Here is an 18073-nt window from a genome sequence, read left to right as displayed (position 1 = left end):
CCCAGTAGAAATCACTTCCTGTTACCACAGTCGACAGGCACCTCTCCACCCAGTAGAAACCACTTCCTGTTACCACAGTTGACAGGCACCTCTCCACCCAGTAGAAACCACTGACTTATTATTGGCTCCCACTGACCCAACGCCCCCTGACGTTTCCATTATATAGCATAACATTCCCACTATGACAAGGTTTATCAGAACTTGGAGTCATTTCCTGTTGGCTTTTTATTTGCTGGATATGTAGACTACTTTGTTTCTGTCTGGCAGCAAGACTGATTATATACAGAAATAATGAATGTTCTATACATGTTTTATACCTAAATGTCTAAAAGGTCCCCACAAAACACAGACATTCATACTCAAGGCACCCGAACACTGTACTTTGTCTACAAGGACATTATCATGTTCCTGCCCTCTAGTGACCAAATGTTTCATCATCCTCACAAAACCAGTAGTACCAGTTTGTACCTACTGTACCATTGGTAATGACACCTATTACCTAGTTTTTAAACATGTGGAATCTACTAATCAAATTATATAATATCCTGGTCATTGTTGAGTGTAAAGTTATAAAAACAGTTACATTCTAAAGTTCAATTGATTTTAATTTAAAGCGTAGGCACTGTCAGACATGACACAGTAAATACACCTGCATCTACCAGATTAAAATTAATGATTTAACATCTACAACAAAAAGTCAAAAGAAACATGGGATACATTTTTTGCATTTTTAGTTAATTCACTGAAATATCCTTCCCTGGAATGTCAAATTCCATTCCTGATGTAGCTTGCCAACTCCATATTTGTTGTCAAGCCGGGCGAGAAATTGACCAATGTAATGTTTAAATGTGGAAATAGCATGACAAACATGCCAAAAATAGGTTGGGAAATTAGCATTGTTCAAGACCACAACTAAATGTATACCAAGAAAATATAACATACTGTGCCAAAAAATACAGAGAAAGTGCTGAATAAATGATTTGTCAAACTATTATTTGTATTTAAATTGTCAAGGTAAGTTCTGGACATTCTTTTAGAGTGCAGTTTCTCCTTGCAGTGCAATTGAGGAATGTACTAAGTACATTTACTTACTAAGAAACTACTTAGAAGAGATCCATCAGTAACCCACGTACCCTGGACTTGTACGTGGCTACATTATATCTGGTTAAAAACTATTGACGTTTAAACACACAGCTGGGTTAAATACATTTACTTAAATGTAATAAGATACTCTGGATAAGCCTGTACATCATTGAAGACCACAAACATGGTGGGATTGGAGGGGTTATCGGCAACGCTGTCGTACAGGTCAGCAGTATTCCCCGACGATTTGGTGGGGGGAACCACCAAGCCTGCCTTTCCAACAGTGAAGTCTCCCACCAGGACCCTGGCCAGGTACATGCGTTTGTCTCCTTGCGCGTCAGGCTGGGCATAGCCATTTGCTGAATACCCTGGGTCAACTGCAAAGTATGTTCCTTTGCCAATTGCAGCACCTGTAAATAATAATAAAGGATCCATAGGATTTATAAGACTTGTGTTACACAAGGCAGATCAAAAGTCTATTTTAAGCTGTCTATTCTGGTTATAGAAAATCTTAATGAAGACAAATACCACTGGCAACAGTCATACCATGAGTTCCAGCGTAGCTGCGATTGAAGCCACTGTTATTGATCAGACCAACGGATGTGGAATTGGTGCCATGGAAGAGCACTTTTTCATTGTTGGTGTGTTTGTTCTTCTCCTCCAGGTGTTTTTTCTTAATCTGGTAGTTCTTCCACAGTGTCACGTTCTGGACTCGTGTAATCTGGAAATACCACAAAAAACACAATGAACATAAACACATTTTGTAACAACCTGCTGGATAGGTAGAATTAGTACAAGAGGAAACTGGTTTCAACAACCAGTTTAGACAAGCTTTTGGTTTTAACTTTCTTCAATGAGTAAGAACTTGATCATTACATGAACATACTTCAACAATAGTGAGTTTAAGCCCTGTCTTCACACACTCCTTTTCCACTTCCTGGTATTCCGTGGATGTTGGTGACAGAGGAACTAGCTTGAGGAGGGTGCCCTTCATGTCACCCCAATTCTTGGGCAGAGATGCATCACCTGGACAACCAAAATACAGCTTTGGCTTTAACTGTACAACTTATCACACAACACATGCCTTAAAAATAATAATTTAATACAAGGGAAGAAAATGACTGACAACACTGTAAGTACTGTAACTGACATATGTAAGTACACCTTTGTAAATAGGCTACGTGTTACCGTTCATCTTGGCGTTCAAACGTAAAACTAATTAACTGTCTATTGTCTGGACAGATGAGTATTCATTATTGGGGGACCAACCTTTCAGATCTTTTCTCAGCAACTCAATGTGTCCTTTGCCCCCCCATAACCTGGAAGCTTTTCTGTACACGGCGTCAGCCTCATAATCAACGCCATTGATCTTGATATTTACTTTAAACTTCTTTCCAAAGGCCTCCTCCAGGTCAAGGTTGGTGAACATATCGAAAGCCACCATAGTGGCACTGCTGTCTTGGTACTGCCACTCCACCAGACTGCTAAGCAGAAAGGCTTCCCGCTTGCGGGTTTCTGCCCTCTCCACAGCACGGACCATGTCCCTGATGCGGCCATCTGCTGTAAGCACATCTCGGCTCAGGCCCTCCAGGTGGATCAGAGAGGCCGGGCCCTTCTTCTCCAGCCGTATACTGATGGTCAGCTCCCTCTGCATGGCCTGCAGCTTCTCCATGTCCCCCTGTCTCAGTTGGCTGATGTATGGGTCCTGGATGGTTTTCTTCGTTTGCTCCTTCACTATAAGGTTTTGAACCCAGTCCCGGGCCTGTGTCACTGCCTGGGGTGTCTCAGCACACAGTTGGAACACCGTCGGTTCAAACACCTCCCCCTCCAGGACGAAGTTCTCACCAGCAGACCGCGATTGGTCCAATTCCTCATTGGGTCCCATGAATAAGCTTGTCACGGAATCTATGAAGAACAGGGCACGCACAAGAGAAGTCAAATTTGAGAGAAAACATCAGGTGCATATAAAGTCTCATGAAGCGCTCACACCGTCACGTGGTTCACATACTGACCTTTGACCTTAGCGAAGAAGCCCTTCTCCTCCACTTCCTGTCCCACTCTCTTCGTCATGCTCTTGTGGAACTCAGCCACCATAGCTGTCTGGAATATGAGAATCTTCACCATCTTCACAAATTGGCCCTTCTTCTTTCTCACAAAGTCCACCACGGCATCGATCATGGCGTCTGCCATGGCAGCTGGGCTTGCTCCACCTTGGCCTGACAGACAGATGGAGGCAGACAAACAATGACATGGCTATGGAGGCACAGGACAGATCTGGACTGGGGTCTCGCTCTCCAGCAGAGGGACGCAGATCTTCCTTTCTTGTCTCGTTTTTAAATTTTTCCATTCATGAGTGTCTTTCTTCCTCATCGGTTAATATTTTGTTCTTTACAAACATAAAAAGCACACTCATTCCATGCTTCTTTTTTTTTTTCAACATTTCTTGCGCTCTTTTGAATGTGTAAATAAATAAGATGCAAACAGGGACAGAGTCATGATGCAGGCAATTCTGTCTACAAGGCCAAAATCAAATGTAAAAATGGAAGGTGTGTGAGTAAGAGGAAAAAGAAAGAATACAAAGAGCACGTAAGTACATGACCACTCCTCAACAGCAGATTTGCAATGTCCCTTGTGGAAAACTAAGGTTGTGGGTTAGATTCCCACAAGGTACGAACTCATGCACTCATAACCATAAGTCATTCTGGATAAGAGCCTGCTAAATGACAAAGCAACAAAGAACGAACAGAACCTGAGACACACAAAACAAACCGCATTATCCATTCAGAAGGTTTACAGTACCTGTTCCAAGAGCGGGGAAAGACACTGAGGAGAACTTGTGCTCCTCGCACATCTTGAGGACACCATAAACAGTCTCCTTCACCTTCTCAGGGTTATTCTGTCCCACAACATGGATTATATTTCTAGATGGGAGAGATCCTGCTGATGTCATGATCATTCTGTCGCTGAAGTTGGGGGAATTGGCTGCGGAGAGATCAAGGAAACAGACACACATATTCTCAATCAGTGCAACACCGGTTGTAGGACATAAGCCCCGGTCTTTAACCCAGTGAGTCAGGGCAGCAGGATTTATGACTTCCAACACACTGAGGCTGGCTGACATGTCACCTACATTATGGGGCAAGAGAACTCATCCACTTCAGCGGTAACTAGCTCCCTCTGTGTTGATTCTTTCTTTTTTATATTTACTGTCTAAATAATCTGCTTGTACAAGGCGTTTGCGCAATGCATTTAAGCGGGCCATGAATCGTTGGGTTTTATTAGAGTGTTCAAGTTCAGGTAAGACAATCAAACAACATTTTGTGAACTAGAAACAAGTGTGATGCAGGGAGTCAAGGCTACCAGGTGATGTTTGTTTTGGCCTGTGACTGTCACTCCAGGACTTAATGCTTCATTAGTTTTCACCAAAGGACCAGAGTTTTCCTTAATTTGTCTCCTTACAAAACCTTTTGGCCTACGATCGAATTACCACTTAAACGACACTTCAGAGGTGTTGAAGAGTTGTTTGAAGGTAGGCATGATTTGACACTTTCCAAAGCAAAGCACGAAATGAGGAACATGTTCAAATGGGTCTACAGGTGTACTTATTAAGGCCAATTACCACCTCAATCATATGAGACTATTTTGCATTTGAACAATAATTTTTTAAATGAGTGATCCATCTTAATAACATTTTCAAACAAAAAAGGGTAAAGACTTAAGGATTTGAAACAGTTGGACTAAATGATTTCTAATGCATCCATTGGCACCAAACATTAGTTAATTGGGGCTGAGCTAGGGCTGTGTCTATGAGATAAGGGCAGATCCAAACAAATGTTGAGATTTGAGTTAAAAGACATCAATGGAAAACTAAGAGTCACAAATATGTTATTGTCTAGGATGCTCACAAGCCAAACCTTAGTCGTTAGAAGGAACAGGGTTCTTCTACATAATAGGTTAATGGAAATCTCAGGACATTAGGGTACATTTGATTTAAAACACCTTTCAAAAGAGCCAAGGACCATGCACAGAAAAGAGGATAAAATATCTAACAGCAGTATAAGACAAGGTATATAGTTACATATCAGGTACATGTCAAAAGCTGATTGGGGGCTGACCTAAGCTGAGGGGAGGGCAGATTAAAGCGGCGTTGTCATGCTGTTAAGCAAAAATAGTCTGGCAGCCAGTGAAGATGGTGCAAAGTGAGTGATGTGTTCTGAGGGTTTGGTGTGCATGAAGGCCCTGTCACAGTGTCTATAATAATGTAGAGTGGATATTAATAAGTAATCTCTATCACGACAGCTGCCCTGGCAAACAGTACTGTTGTTAATTTAACTTAAAGACTGGTGGAACATGTATACACACCAAGCTTTGAGCACTCCAATTCTACAGCCAATCCAGCTCCCTCTAAAATGGCCTTGGATACACCTGGTAGAAACAAAGTGTACAATATGCATGTTTCCCGAATTTGAAAAGTCAACAATTCAACCATTAGATATGTTGTCAGTTCATTTGTTCCATAGCTGTGTCTTAGAATCCCATAAAAATGTGACATTGATTACAAATGCTGTGATACTGTCAGAGGCACCAGTCACCTGTTTTGAGGGTAAAGTCGCTATTAGAGGAATTGACAATGACGTCACTCTTCTCCCTGGTAATGTCTCCAGATGACACTTCAAAGGTCACATGACCCATCTGCATTATGTACACACCCAGAGAAGGTGATCGCACCTGTCCAAAGAAGCCTGGGCCCAATAAAAAGAAACGGTTAATGGAAAATACTAGTTTAATTCAATTCAAAGAGGGGTCAAACTAATGTTCAAAAGAGACAGCAGGATGGCGTTTTATTTTCAAGCTCACCAGAGGACTGCTGTGATTGGCCAACATTGGATTTGGGCTGTTGTGATTGACTGGCAGCTTGTGAACTCTGCCAAGTCTTTCCTTGTATCTGACCTTTAAACTCCCTGTAGAAGCACTATTAAAAGAAGAAACAGGAAGAACGGGGGGCATTTAATGAACACCTCGGGGCATAATGAACACAGGTAAAAGTCATCCCAACAGTATAATCAGTGTGTGAAACAGCACACATTATAAAAAAAAAGATTCTAGACACTTACATCCACACTTTGCCTGTCGCTGGGGTGGACCACGATGGCTACCTCTTTCAGGTGTGTAGGGCTTCTTTTCTGGCTGAAGTCCTTGATCTCCTGTAGCATCAGCTTGGAGACCAGGTCTCTGGGGAATCCCATGTTCCCAGTGCCAATAGCAGGGAAAGACATGGATGCCAGACTACGTTTCTCTGCATCTATCAGGCAATCTCTGATGATCATTTTCAAAATCTTAAATGGAAATAATTTTAGAAAGAATTCAAACAACCAAAACCTCCTAGCGTACATTTCACTCTCACGGTCAATACCTCCATGCTGTGGTCTACGGCAAGTTACTGCTTCTGGTGCACATGCAAAAAAACTCCTTTACTTTTCGACTTTCTTCTCCAATAAAGAATGTAAAGCTTAAAATGATAATGTGCGCAAAAATCTTGGCTTACTTTCTCTGCAGCGCCGGTTCCCTGGTCCCAATGAGGACAAACAGTATGAATCACCTTCTGACACGGCAGGTTGTAACCGCCAGTGACCACAACATCACCGTAGTCCAACCGGAAGGTGGGAGCCTCCTTTCTGGCTTCAATTTGGATCTGAGGACCAGCTGCTTTTAGTATGGCCTTGGACACAGCGCCGTTACTCAGGTCCAAATCGCCAGAGATGGTGTTGACAATGACATCAGACTAGAAGTGTTAAAAAAACATTACCAAACATGAATTAACTGACAAGCCAACAGCAACGTATTGATATTCAAACAAAATGACCTTTAAAAGACCACTTTCATCCCTGGTAAGCAGAGCAAAACATTTTTTTTTTTTAAATGAACATGTAATTATCTAAAATAGTCATCTAAAATTCATACAGCTACATTCATTATACAACATTTGATATGATTATCAGTTCTCATCTCATCAGTAAATATACTTACACACTCCTCCTGGATATTTCCCTTCCTTAGAATAATCTTCAGACCCTCTGGTGTGTGATTGGTTTGAAGGACATCCCCTCTGGCTGCCCCCTCATACCTCCTATTTGTCTCCTCTCTGTTTTCATGATCATTTCCTTGAGTTTCACTTTCTCTCCGTCCTCCTCCTCTCCCTCTCCCTCTCCCCCTTCCATCTTCCCCCCTGCCTCTCCTTCCTCCTCCACCTCCTTTCCATCCATGTTGACCACCATCTTCTCCTCTCCCACCTCGTCTCCCATGTGCCCATTGTCCTTGTGGCTGTTGATATCCATAACCGCCTTGCCCTCTTCCTTGTCCTCCTCTTCTGAAGGGTGCACTCTGCAGAGGCAAGGCCATTTTCGGGTGCAAGTGTTTGAATTCGTTCTGTACAGCTATGGCGAGGGCTCGGACAGTTTTGTCCTTGTTGTCCACCAGGTGAATCTCTGTCAGGGAACTGGCCCCCTTCTGGTTCTCACAGTACTCCCGCACGGCCTTCGCGATGGTCTCCGTGCACAGATCAAGAGGAAAGCCGAATATCCCCGAGCTGACGGCTGGGACGGCAACTGTCTGACAGCTGACCTTTGCAGCCTCCATCAGGCTCTTAATAACCGCCTGTTTGAGACGCTGTGTGGACTCTCTTCGGTCAAAGTCTGTGAACCGCGGACCAACCGCATGGACAACATATTTACAGGGCAGATTACATCCATCTGTTACGACAGCGTCTCCGGCCTTCAGCTTGCCATTTCTGCGGACATACTGATCACTGAGCTCCTGCAGTTGCGGCCCAGCAGCATTCAGCAGTGCATTAGCCAAGCCCCCAATATGTGCCAGGTCTTCATTGGAAGCGTTGACCACCGCATCCGCTTTGAACTTGCAGATATCCGCCTGGCTGACGGAGACCAGGATTCCATCAGGTGTTCTCACTTCACAGCACGGTGGACATCCAAATCCTGTCTCCTCGTCTTCATCTTCCTCCTCTTCCTCCAGCATGTAGTCTTCCTGCAGCAGTACTAAACAGCCGTACTCCTTAAATGCCATGGAAAGATAAATATTCCCCTGCTCCTGGAAGTACTTCCTTGCTCCAGGCTTCATGACAGCCAGCTCATCCGTGCACAAGGCTGCCGCCATCTTCTGAAAGGACGCCTTAGCCATACTGACATAGAGACGGGCTCCAAAAAGGATTATTTTGGTCTTTCTAGGGTTGAAGTGGATATTCACCTTTTCAAAACCTTTCCACTCATGTAATTTGTTCTCCTGGATGAATTTAACCACAGCACAGGACTTGACACGGACAGCATCTTGAACTGCTGAGTATTTGCCCACAAAATCCTCCAGACTGTTACTGATTTCTTCAACGGGGTCTCGAAAACCTGACACGATGATTCTGTTTGTGTCCTCTGGGAGATGCTTTATTACCACCGTTCTCTTGTTTGAGGAGTTGTAGGCATCCAGCAGGTTGTTGTTCAGATCTTTCCACTCGGGCATATTCAGAACCTCTGGGTCCTCCACGATGACGCTCCGTAGGGACAGGACAGTGTTCACTCTCCTCTCTGCCTCAGTCAGGGCAGTGTCTGAGCTGCCAGTCAGAAGCACCTCCCAACCCTCCACACTGTACTCAGCACCGATGCCCTGGGTACTGAAAAGGTGCTGGGACATCTCCACACTGTCCACTGATTGCAGGAACTCCACGAGGTTGGGATCAAGCCTTAGCACCTTCTTATTCATTCCGAGCTTCCTCTCCAGTATCCAATTTTGTACCTTGTACACCTCAGATTCAAGACCTGAGAGAACCAGCTTCTTGGTGCCCTCACTGTAGGAGACGCCCATCTCAGGGGCTTCATTTGCTGCATGCCGCTGTAATCCTGCCTGCTGTAAGATATAGAACATGGCAGGGGACAGATCTATCTCCTTTGAGACACCGTCTCTCTGCCTCTTTATCTGAATCTTGGCCCTCTGTACGGCATCCTCCACCTCCCTCCTGAGTGGCTTTGTGTCTTTGGCCAATCCTGCCACAGTCAAAGCCCCTCTTGAGGCATCCATTGCCAGAAATGCATCCTCCTTCAAAAGAGCACGGACATCGTTTTCCACCATCTTCCACACGGGGACATTTGCGTCACACTCAAACACTGCATATTGGGCAATGATGTCATGGAAGACTTTAGACGTATTCTGCTTCCATTCTTCTACATGTTTTCTTGTTAGCCTTTTCTGCCTCAGCAAGGCTGGCACAGGACTGAGCTTGACATCAGGGCTGCCCATGTCTACCTGACAGAAGTGGGCTTCCATCTGGTTGTTGATAGAGGACGATTGTTTTTTCCAGGAGATGAATTTCCATATGGAAGGGTGCATATTCACTATGAAGGAGTCTGGCATCTTCCATTTTGCCCTGCCCTTGCCATACAAGGCAGTGCCCAAGGACTCGTAATATGGATAGACATTGACTGAGACACTGCAAAATTGATGATCTTTCTTGATAACGGTTTCCACAGCTGAAACAACATTTTTAACTGTCAGTCATTAAATGAAAAACTTTATATTTACATTATTAAAGCCACTGCTGCAGGAACAGGTTAGATAAGCTATAGTACATTCAGTTCTTAGAACAGAAAGTAATAAACTACTATAAAGTAATAAAATAAACCAACAAATGAATTGGTTTAAAGGTCAACTGAACTCACTCAACTTTTTTTTTTTAGGTCTCCTAAAAAAGAAAAGCAGCTGTTGGAAATGAAACTGAACAAGAGTTGTCCTGTCAGTGTGGTACGATGTGGATTTCAAGTGTACTGAAAGGGAAAGATCTTAAATTGCATACTACTTAAGACTTCTCTCCTTCTTGAATCAAACTGGTAGAGAAAGCCAGAGGTCTCTCTGGAAACCTGACTATCATTTAGAGTGCAGTCAAGTCTACATAAAGTTGGAGGGAAAGGATATAAAAAGTGGGGGAAGAAAGAATAAAAAATGATGACAATTTAAATAAAAATGATTCTGACCCAGAGCCTAGACGGATCAGTGGTCTAAAGCCACTGTCCCTGGTGCACCTGTACTGCTGCAGCATGGCTATGAATGGGTTTGTATCTAGGCCACTGTCCCTGGTGCACATGTACTGCTGCAGCATGGCTATGAATGGGTTTGTATCTAGGCCACTGTCCCTGGTGCACATGTACTGCTGCAGCATGGCTATGAATGGGTTTGTATCTGGGCCTCTGCCGGATTAGGTAAATTCTCTCTCCTTTATCTTAACCTGCTGTCACTGCCTGAACAACGCATACAAATGCCTGAACCATTACTTTTTCTTAATCAATTTAATCAATAAAACATACGCCATTTCAAACAAAAGCTGTGTTTTTTGAGTTGTCCCTTAATTCAACTTTTCATCTAAACAACAGGGTTTACCTTCAGCGGCTTGGAAGGTGACAATGGCTGCCTGCTCATCAGGGATCATCGTAATGTTTTTCACTGGGCCACCACACTTCTCAAAGTAGAGGTCTAGCATATCTTCAACCATGGCAGAAGACAGATTCTCCACTCTCACACTCTGACTCCTCTCCAGCACTCTGCCAATCAAACCATGCTTCTGGAAGTTCTTGTTGTTTTTGCTCTCAGTGAGGAACCTATCCACATCTGAAAAGCAATAATATCATACAAAGCCTTTTTTGACATTATATGACCCTTTTATGTGAGAACAAAATGTGGAGCAGGATGTTTACACAGTACCAATGAAAAGTCTGGACATAACTATTCATTCATGCAAAGCTACTTTGAAGAATCTACAATATGAAATGTATTTTTATCTTTTTAACACTTTTTGGTGGCTACATGATTGGTATTTTAATTAGGTTGCTATGTGTGTTTTGACTATTATTCTACAATGTGGAAAATAGTAAAAGAAAAACCAAAGAAATACCCTAGAATGTGTGTCCAGATGTTTGACTGGTGCTGTATATATGAACCCTTTTCAATTACCTGCATAAATTGCTCCTGAAATACAGTGGGATCTTCAACTACATCATAACAACAAATCTTACAAACACACAAAAGCTTAAAATTGTCCATACTTCAGGTTTTTACAATGCTACAGCATTTGAATAGGGTTTAATTACTCTAAATTTGAAATCACTATTCCCTCAATGATTGCAAGCCATCCAGGCCCTGATGGCTTGCAATCAGGGGCCCAGACCATAATAATCCCCGATCCATGCTTTACAGTTGGGATGCTGTTTTGTTGTTAGTATGCAGTATTTTTTCTCCTCTGAACATATCGTTGGGCACCTCAGTCAACAAAATGTGTCTAGTCTGTCCATAGAAAATTGTTTTACTAATGTTGTGGAACATCAAGGTAGTTTCTGGCATCTTAGATGTCTTTTTCGTAAAGCAGCGGTTTCTTCCGTGGTATCCTCCCATTTCTTTGACGTTCTTTGTTACCTCCTTGAAAACTATATGATGTGTCCTTGCTGTGATGTTGCTGGACACGCACTCCCAGGAGAGAAGCAGTAGTGCTGACTTTTCACCATTATTTGTAGGTGTTCTTTGTTAAATAACACTGTGTATATCTGTTGTCATGACTTCGATGCAGACCACACTATATTTAAAGAGCCATTCATGCAGGTAAGTGTAGACCCATTTCTAACTTCTTGCTCACCTATCCTCTGTCTTCTAAGACTATGTTTTGCATAGTCATATAATAGCAAAACACTTTGAAATCTCTCTACCACATCAGCAGGAAATTCCAAAGGGTTCACTTTTTTCCCCCTCCACTGTATATAAAAAGTATATTGTACATATGCATTTATAAAATGCTTCAGTAGTGGAATTTATTTAAGAAATAATTTGCAGTAGAGCCTTACCATTGGGGTTATTGAAGGTCAATACAGCAGTGTTTGTGTCACTGATGACCTCTAGGGTGAACATGTTTTCCTCAAAGTAGGAAATGTTCTCAACCAGCATAATCAGCATCTCTCTGGACATGTTCTCAGGAACCCTCTCCAGCACCACAGAGGAGCTCTGAGGAAACCCCTTGGCTGTGCCCTCACCTCCAGGGCTACTCTCATTGGGAGGGGCATCCGGTGTTCCATCGGAAACACCTGGAATTAAACACACTATCTTTATATATAATAACATGACTCATAAAATCATATCTGGGATTACACAGACTAATGTCATATACAATAATCTGGGATTTAACACACTGTCTTTAACCACCATACATTGATTCGTAAATTTACTGAGGTTATTATTTAAACCATTACAAACAATCCTACTGGGTCGAGGGAATGCAGGTCTTATTTGTTCTGTAACCACAAAAGCAAGGAGTAGCTGTTACCTGGCAATGCATTACTAGTTGCACCAGCCTGTAAAACAAAGAAAAACAAATAGGCATTTTCTTCAAACATGTTCCTTTTTATCCACCATATATGGAACTAAACCTGCAAATGCTTGACGATTAGTTGTGTACACCTGATAATAAATAGGGTTTTTTGGCAGGTTTCCTCTAGGTAGGATGTCTGCACGAACATAAAACCTTACTAATCTCCCCAACAATAATTTCAACTTGAATGTTTTAATGACAAAAATACAATTTGACAAATGTAAAATAGTATTTTTTTTTTTTTTTTAAAGGACTGCATTAGATCATTACATTGATTCCACACCCTTTTTCAAGAACAGAACAAACAAGTCAACGATGCAACAGTTGTTATTTACATGTAGCAACACAGGCTAGCTACTCACCGATGAAGATGCCGCCTCTTCCAGATTCTTCTTCGAAGGTAATGACACTCGCAACTTCACAATTTCATTCTTTACAGTAATTTCGTGGTTGTTCCTTAATAAGACATTTTCTCTAACTGGAGACAAATGAAACGTCTAATCACTTTCCTCGAACTACACATTGACACCATCTATATAGCCTAGTACTGTAGGCTGTATTACAAATACGTTTATTATTTAAGCTAACAATTTTAGCCAACGAATCCTGTGGTTATTAGAGTTACTGTATTGTACTTACCTTCCTCAGTATAGAAATAAACAGTTGCTGTCGTTGAGCTATGATCCTCATAGTTCACAATGCAGTCCCCTCCACTCGACTTATTTTTACTTTGAAAATAAATGTGAAGCTTGTTCTTAATCGTTTTAGAGGCAGAGGTTGACCAATTGCCCTCTACAGTCACGGGAAAACAATATCCATCCATCGTGTTATTCCTCTCATTACAACTGGATTAGAATAAAACACGTCTCGCAATACTTAAACTGCACCTCGTTTCACTTTCGTTTCAAGGCAGGCAGACGAGGAATTGTGATGACGTGACTTTCGTGCATCGGAGAATTGTTCATCTGGCAATTCTGGAAAATGCCAAGGGTGTGTTGAATCATCTTAAAATACAGATAAAAAGCTAGCCTCGCGAGACCATACCTCCTGTCTATTCTGTCCTCCTTGGAGGTCTGGAAATTTACCGATTTAAAAGTTGCCACTGACTCTCAGCGATCAGTATAAGGGTTCGAACTACGGGGGGATTTGGGGGGTTGACCCTCCTAATTAAAGCTGCAGTCCCCTCCACTCCACTTATTTTTACTTTAAAAATAAATGTGAATCTTGTTCTTAATCGTTTTAGAGGCAGAGTTTGACCAATTGCCCTCTACAGTCACGGGAAAACAATATGCATCCATCGTGTTATTCCTCTCATTACAACTGGATTAGAATAAAACACGTCTCGCAATACTTAAACTGCACCTCTTTTCACTTTCGTTTCAAGACTTATGTCCTCCTTGGAGGTCTTGAAATGTACCGATTAAAAAGTTGCCACTGACTCTCAGCGATCAGGGTCTGGGTTCGAACTACAGGGGGAATTGGGGGGTTGACCCTCCTAATTGGAGTTAAGCCAGTGGCCAATCTTTTCATTTTAACTGAGTCACTGCAATTATACAAAATATTTTTCTTATGATTCATGTGAATGTTAAAATATGATAATCCGTATGCACCATTCATGTTAGTTTGAGGCGTGTTTGATTAGTTTCATGCATAGGAATACAATAATGATATTTGAGATATATCTAGGAATTGATTGATTTACACAATTCATCATGACATCTGACTGAGCAGTCCCTGTTGCTGCTTGTCATTGTGAATCGTGTCTTTGGTTTGCATTCAATTATATAGTCATTTTTGCTTGTTTTTGCTGTTCTACAAATAGATTTGTCTTTTTTTTTATTATGGAGTAATGCAGTAAATGAGCATAAACTTTTGGCTGTACAACTAAGATGATACCTTAGAAAATGTGAAAGTAAAAGTACAGATTAAAAAAACATTTTACTTTCTTTTACTGTTTCCCCCCACTTTTCCAATCCAAAATTTTAATCATACGGATATTACCTTTTTAAATGAGGAGGGCCATAAAGAGTAATTATATCAGTATATAGTAACAATTACTATATGTCGTAGACATAAAAAAGTACACCTTCTAAATTACAGAGTATTGCTCTATTCATTATTAGGGACACATACCGCTTGTAAAGCTGCCCCACACATTCCCAGGATGAGACCAATATAATAATTATTCCCCAAACTTCCGTTTGTTACGTGGCCTTCACAAAGCCCACTACATTCTCTTATTATGCATCTCTATGATGGAAATCCACCAAGTAGAACTCTTTGGAGGAAAATGGAAAATGTCTCTTGACACAATAGCAGTTTATTAAAACTTGCAAGGAGAGAGAAATCACAGCCTCTGAGGCACAGCTCAGGAAAACCTCCTTTTGTATAGGTAAGAAGGTGTGATAACATCTCACAAAATAACTTACATCAGTATATGTTCATCTGTTTAAACACAATTAGGCTTATTCCTCTTATCAGTTTCGCTCTCCACCCTAGACTTTACCCAAAAGCAGATTGCCCTCCAGCATTTTACGAATACCTCTTGCCTGCAACTGTCCGCCTATGTCTTGTCGCTCTCCTAACTATGACACCATTAACATATCTTGCATCCTACCTGTCTAAAAACGAGCTCTGTGAGTTTTTACGATCAGCCTAATATTAAACTAGTATTTCTCTGCTCCCATATACATGTGTGGAATTCAGTCAGCGTAATACAATTCCATACCAGCTCAGTCACTACAGGATGTGTTCCAAGATCTGAGATCATCAGCTGCAGTGGAGCTCTTAGAACAGGAGTGGCCAGGGGTTGGATGAAGGTCTGAGCTTCTCAAACTTCCACTTATTAGACGTATTCCAAAGCTCCCACTCCTGAATCGACCATTCGGGTGAGCTAGTTCTGGGCAACAACAACATTGTGAGATGGCTGATTTAGCTGAGCAAGAGATACCCATAGCCACTGTAATTCAGCACTGGGCAGCATCTGCTGTGGGAGGTACCTATATGTCTTGTATTTATGTTATGTTTTTGTCTAAAAAATGAATCTTAATATGTCAGACTTCTCGACATCTGTACAAAATATACTTATTAATTATTTTGTCCCTCATTAGAAGTAAAAAGATTGTATACTCTGGTCTAATATTTCAATCATCCTCTATGTCCCTGCTTTATCTAATTCCTAGTCTCCTTACTATTCTATTCCCTGACACTCCTTGTCATTACCAAAGACACATGACTGAGACTTGTGTTCATTCTGTCTGTCGTAACTACTTCCTGTAAGGCTAAGATGATAAAAACAATGGAGCATAAGATGTTAACTTTGATCAAATAGCACGTCTGAAAACATCCATATGAGGCTTCATAATAAAAAAAAAAAGACAAAAGAAGATGATTGTGTATGCACTCAGGGGAGAGTTAACGTAATACAGACTTAGATGTATTCGTATGGACATTGGACTTTACAGAAGGAAACCAGCAGATGGCACAATGTACCTGGTAGCAGGAATCTGCTGTGTGTTGAGGCTGCAACGTCGCCCGCAGTATTTAAAGGGGCCCTGTGCCGAAACCTGTCTCGACAAAAGCACAAAGACTCGTCTTCCCTAAACGAACCAGTCCGGTATAGCTGGTCCTGGGTGGTTGCAAGTCACTGCAAAGTGATAGGTGGAACTGCAAGAGAGTTTAAATGGGAAATATCTGTCACTCTGATTAACGTTCTAGATTTGAAACGTAAATTAGAAAACGTTAACTGCAGTCTACTGGTCATTTTTGCTTATTTTTATGGTAGTAGTGCAGTAAACATTTGCACATATTTAATACATATTTCCAAGATAATGTCACTTTAATTCAGGTTACATTTCCTGTGTTGACTTTCTATCGGCATGCTACCTAAATGGTCTATTTTCTTCCAAAATCATCCTTACTTTCAAATGCTCACTGTATAATGTTGCAGATTTTCTAAACAATGACTCAATATTTAAATATATTAACATTTCTCAAAAGGGAGAATTTAATTCAAAAAATTTGTAAACCGCTTGTTGATTAGTTACTTCCGCATGTGGTTCTTGAGTGGCCTGCCTTCTCCTCCATTTCATAAGACTAGGATTTCATCTACATATAATACATATCATCCCACTATAATAAACCATTAACCTACATGTTAAGGAAATGAAGGGCAGTGTTGTTATAAGTTTATAATGAATCAAGGGAAGATTTGTTGTAGTTTAATAGCAATGGCTGTAGAATAGAGATGTTATAGTGAAGTTGGACAGTTGGCTGCTTGGCATTAGAAACACACACAGCCCCTGTCTCCAAGGTCCCTGCATAATTCAATTCCCTTTGCATGCTAATGTCCTAGTCTACAGTTGTTAGAAGGAAAGTTACTATAAATGGGAATACTAGTGTTAGCAATGTACCATTGTCCAATCCGTTCATATGCTACAATCACAAGATAATTAGCGTAATTAGTAATATTGTTGCTAAGTTTCATTTTGCATGGAGGAAATCTGAGGAAGAAATCTATTGTACACTATGGAGTGTAAACTACCAGTCAGGTTTATTAGCTAACATTCTAATCCTTGCCACTCCTTGTCATTGCTAAAAACACATGATTCAAACTAGGGTTGACTGTCTGCATCATAATTACAACGCCTCATAAATTTGAGAGCTAAGATTAAGAAGAATCTGCTCTGATAACTGTAACCATAAAGTAGCATGTCTAAAAACACACATTATTGTTTTATAGATAATGATAACACACAAAAAAGCCTGAACATAATATTAATGGGTACACACTTGGGGGGGGGGGGCATGGTGTTACATATTCCTTTGGACACTGGACCTTACAGCAGTAGCGCATGTTAACCAGCAGAGGCCACTATATACCTGCTAGCTATAATTTGCTAAGTGTGCTTCCTGTATGCTGTGGCTACAACCTATCCTCACGGTACATAACTTAAGTACATCCTAGGCATATGCCAGAGACTAGGACTGCTTTTTACATTTTCACATTTTTACCTAAAACCTTCACTTTTAAATTTTTTGTGGACAATAAAATAACTTCTAACAGATTGTACTATTCAAACAACGAACTGCACAGGAAATGCCCTGGTCCCTTTATTATAATGAAATGTCAAACAGCACAGTGTGCATTATTCCACTGCTTTGACCTGGGCTCAAAGCTGCTCTGAATTCATTCTCTTTTTTTGTTTTCTTCTGTATAAGAACATTTGTTCTTTTCCATTCTGTAACATGATGCCACATCCATCTGCAACATCATAGATGTCATAAAAACAGTACAGAACCAGTTCAACCAGCCAGTTAAAAATGTATGATAAAAATAATGATATTTTTTAATATTCTTAAAAGTAACAATTTATTATGCCATGCAACTAGTAGCCCTGTTTCCCAAAGTGAAAACAACAAAATAAATAATTATGAATAATTACAAACCCGATTCCAAAAAAGTTGGGACACATGTACAATTGTGAATAAAAACAGAATGCAATGATGTGGAAGTTTCAAACTTTCAATATTTGATTCAGAACACAACATAGATGTTCAAACTGAGAAAATCTATCACTTTAA

At 41.1% G+C, this 18073-nt stretch overlaps 1 protein-coding gene across 1 annotated transcript; it reads right to left on the bottom strand.

The window, feature by feature from the left end:
- Nucleotides 1–587: 587 nt before the first annotated feature.
- parp14rs4 (poly(ADP-ribose) polymerase family member 14-related sequence 4) lies at nt 588–13569 on the bottom strand. Its single transcript, XM_010894659.5, has 17 exons — nt 13130–13569; nt 12853–12968; nt 12446–12473; nt 11970–12206; nt 10519–10746; nt 7111–9614; nt 6629–6865; nt 6198–6419; nt 5941–6055; nt 5676–5825; nt 5446–5508; nt 3883–4065; nt 3096–3299; nt 2353–2988; nt 1970–2109; nt 1630–1804; nt 588–1493 (listed from the first exon to the last, which is right to left on the bottom strand). The coding sequence occupies exons 1-17, from the start codon at nt 13311–13313 to the stop codon at nt 1210–1212; spliced, it is 5706 nt and encodes a 1901-aa protein (XP_010892961.2). The 5' UTR covers nt 13314–13569; the 3' UTR covers nt 588–1209.
- Nucleotides 13570–18073: the final 4504 nt, after the last annotated feature.

Source organism: Esox lucius, chromosome 7 (assembly GCF_011004845.1).
Source record: "Esox lucius isolate fEsoLuc1 chromosome 7, fEsoLuc1.pri, whole genome shotgun sequence".
In the NCBI taxonomy this organism is placed as follows: domain Eukaryota; kingdom Metazoa; phylum Chordata; class Actinopteri; order Esociformes; family Esocidae; genus Esox; species Esox lucius.
This window is presented reverse-complemented; position numbering and strand designations above follow the sequence as displayed.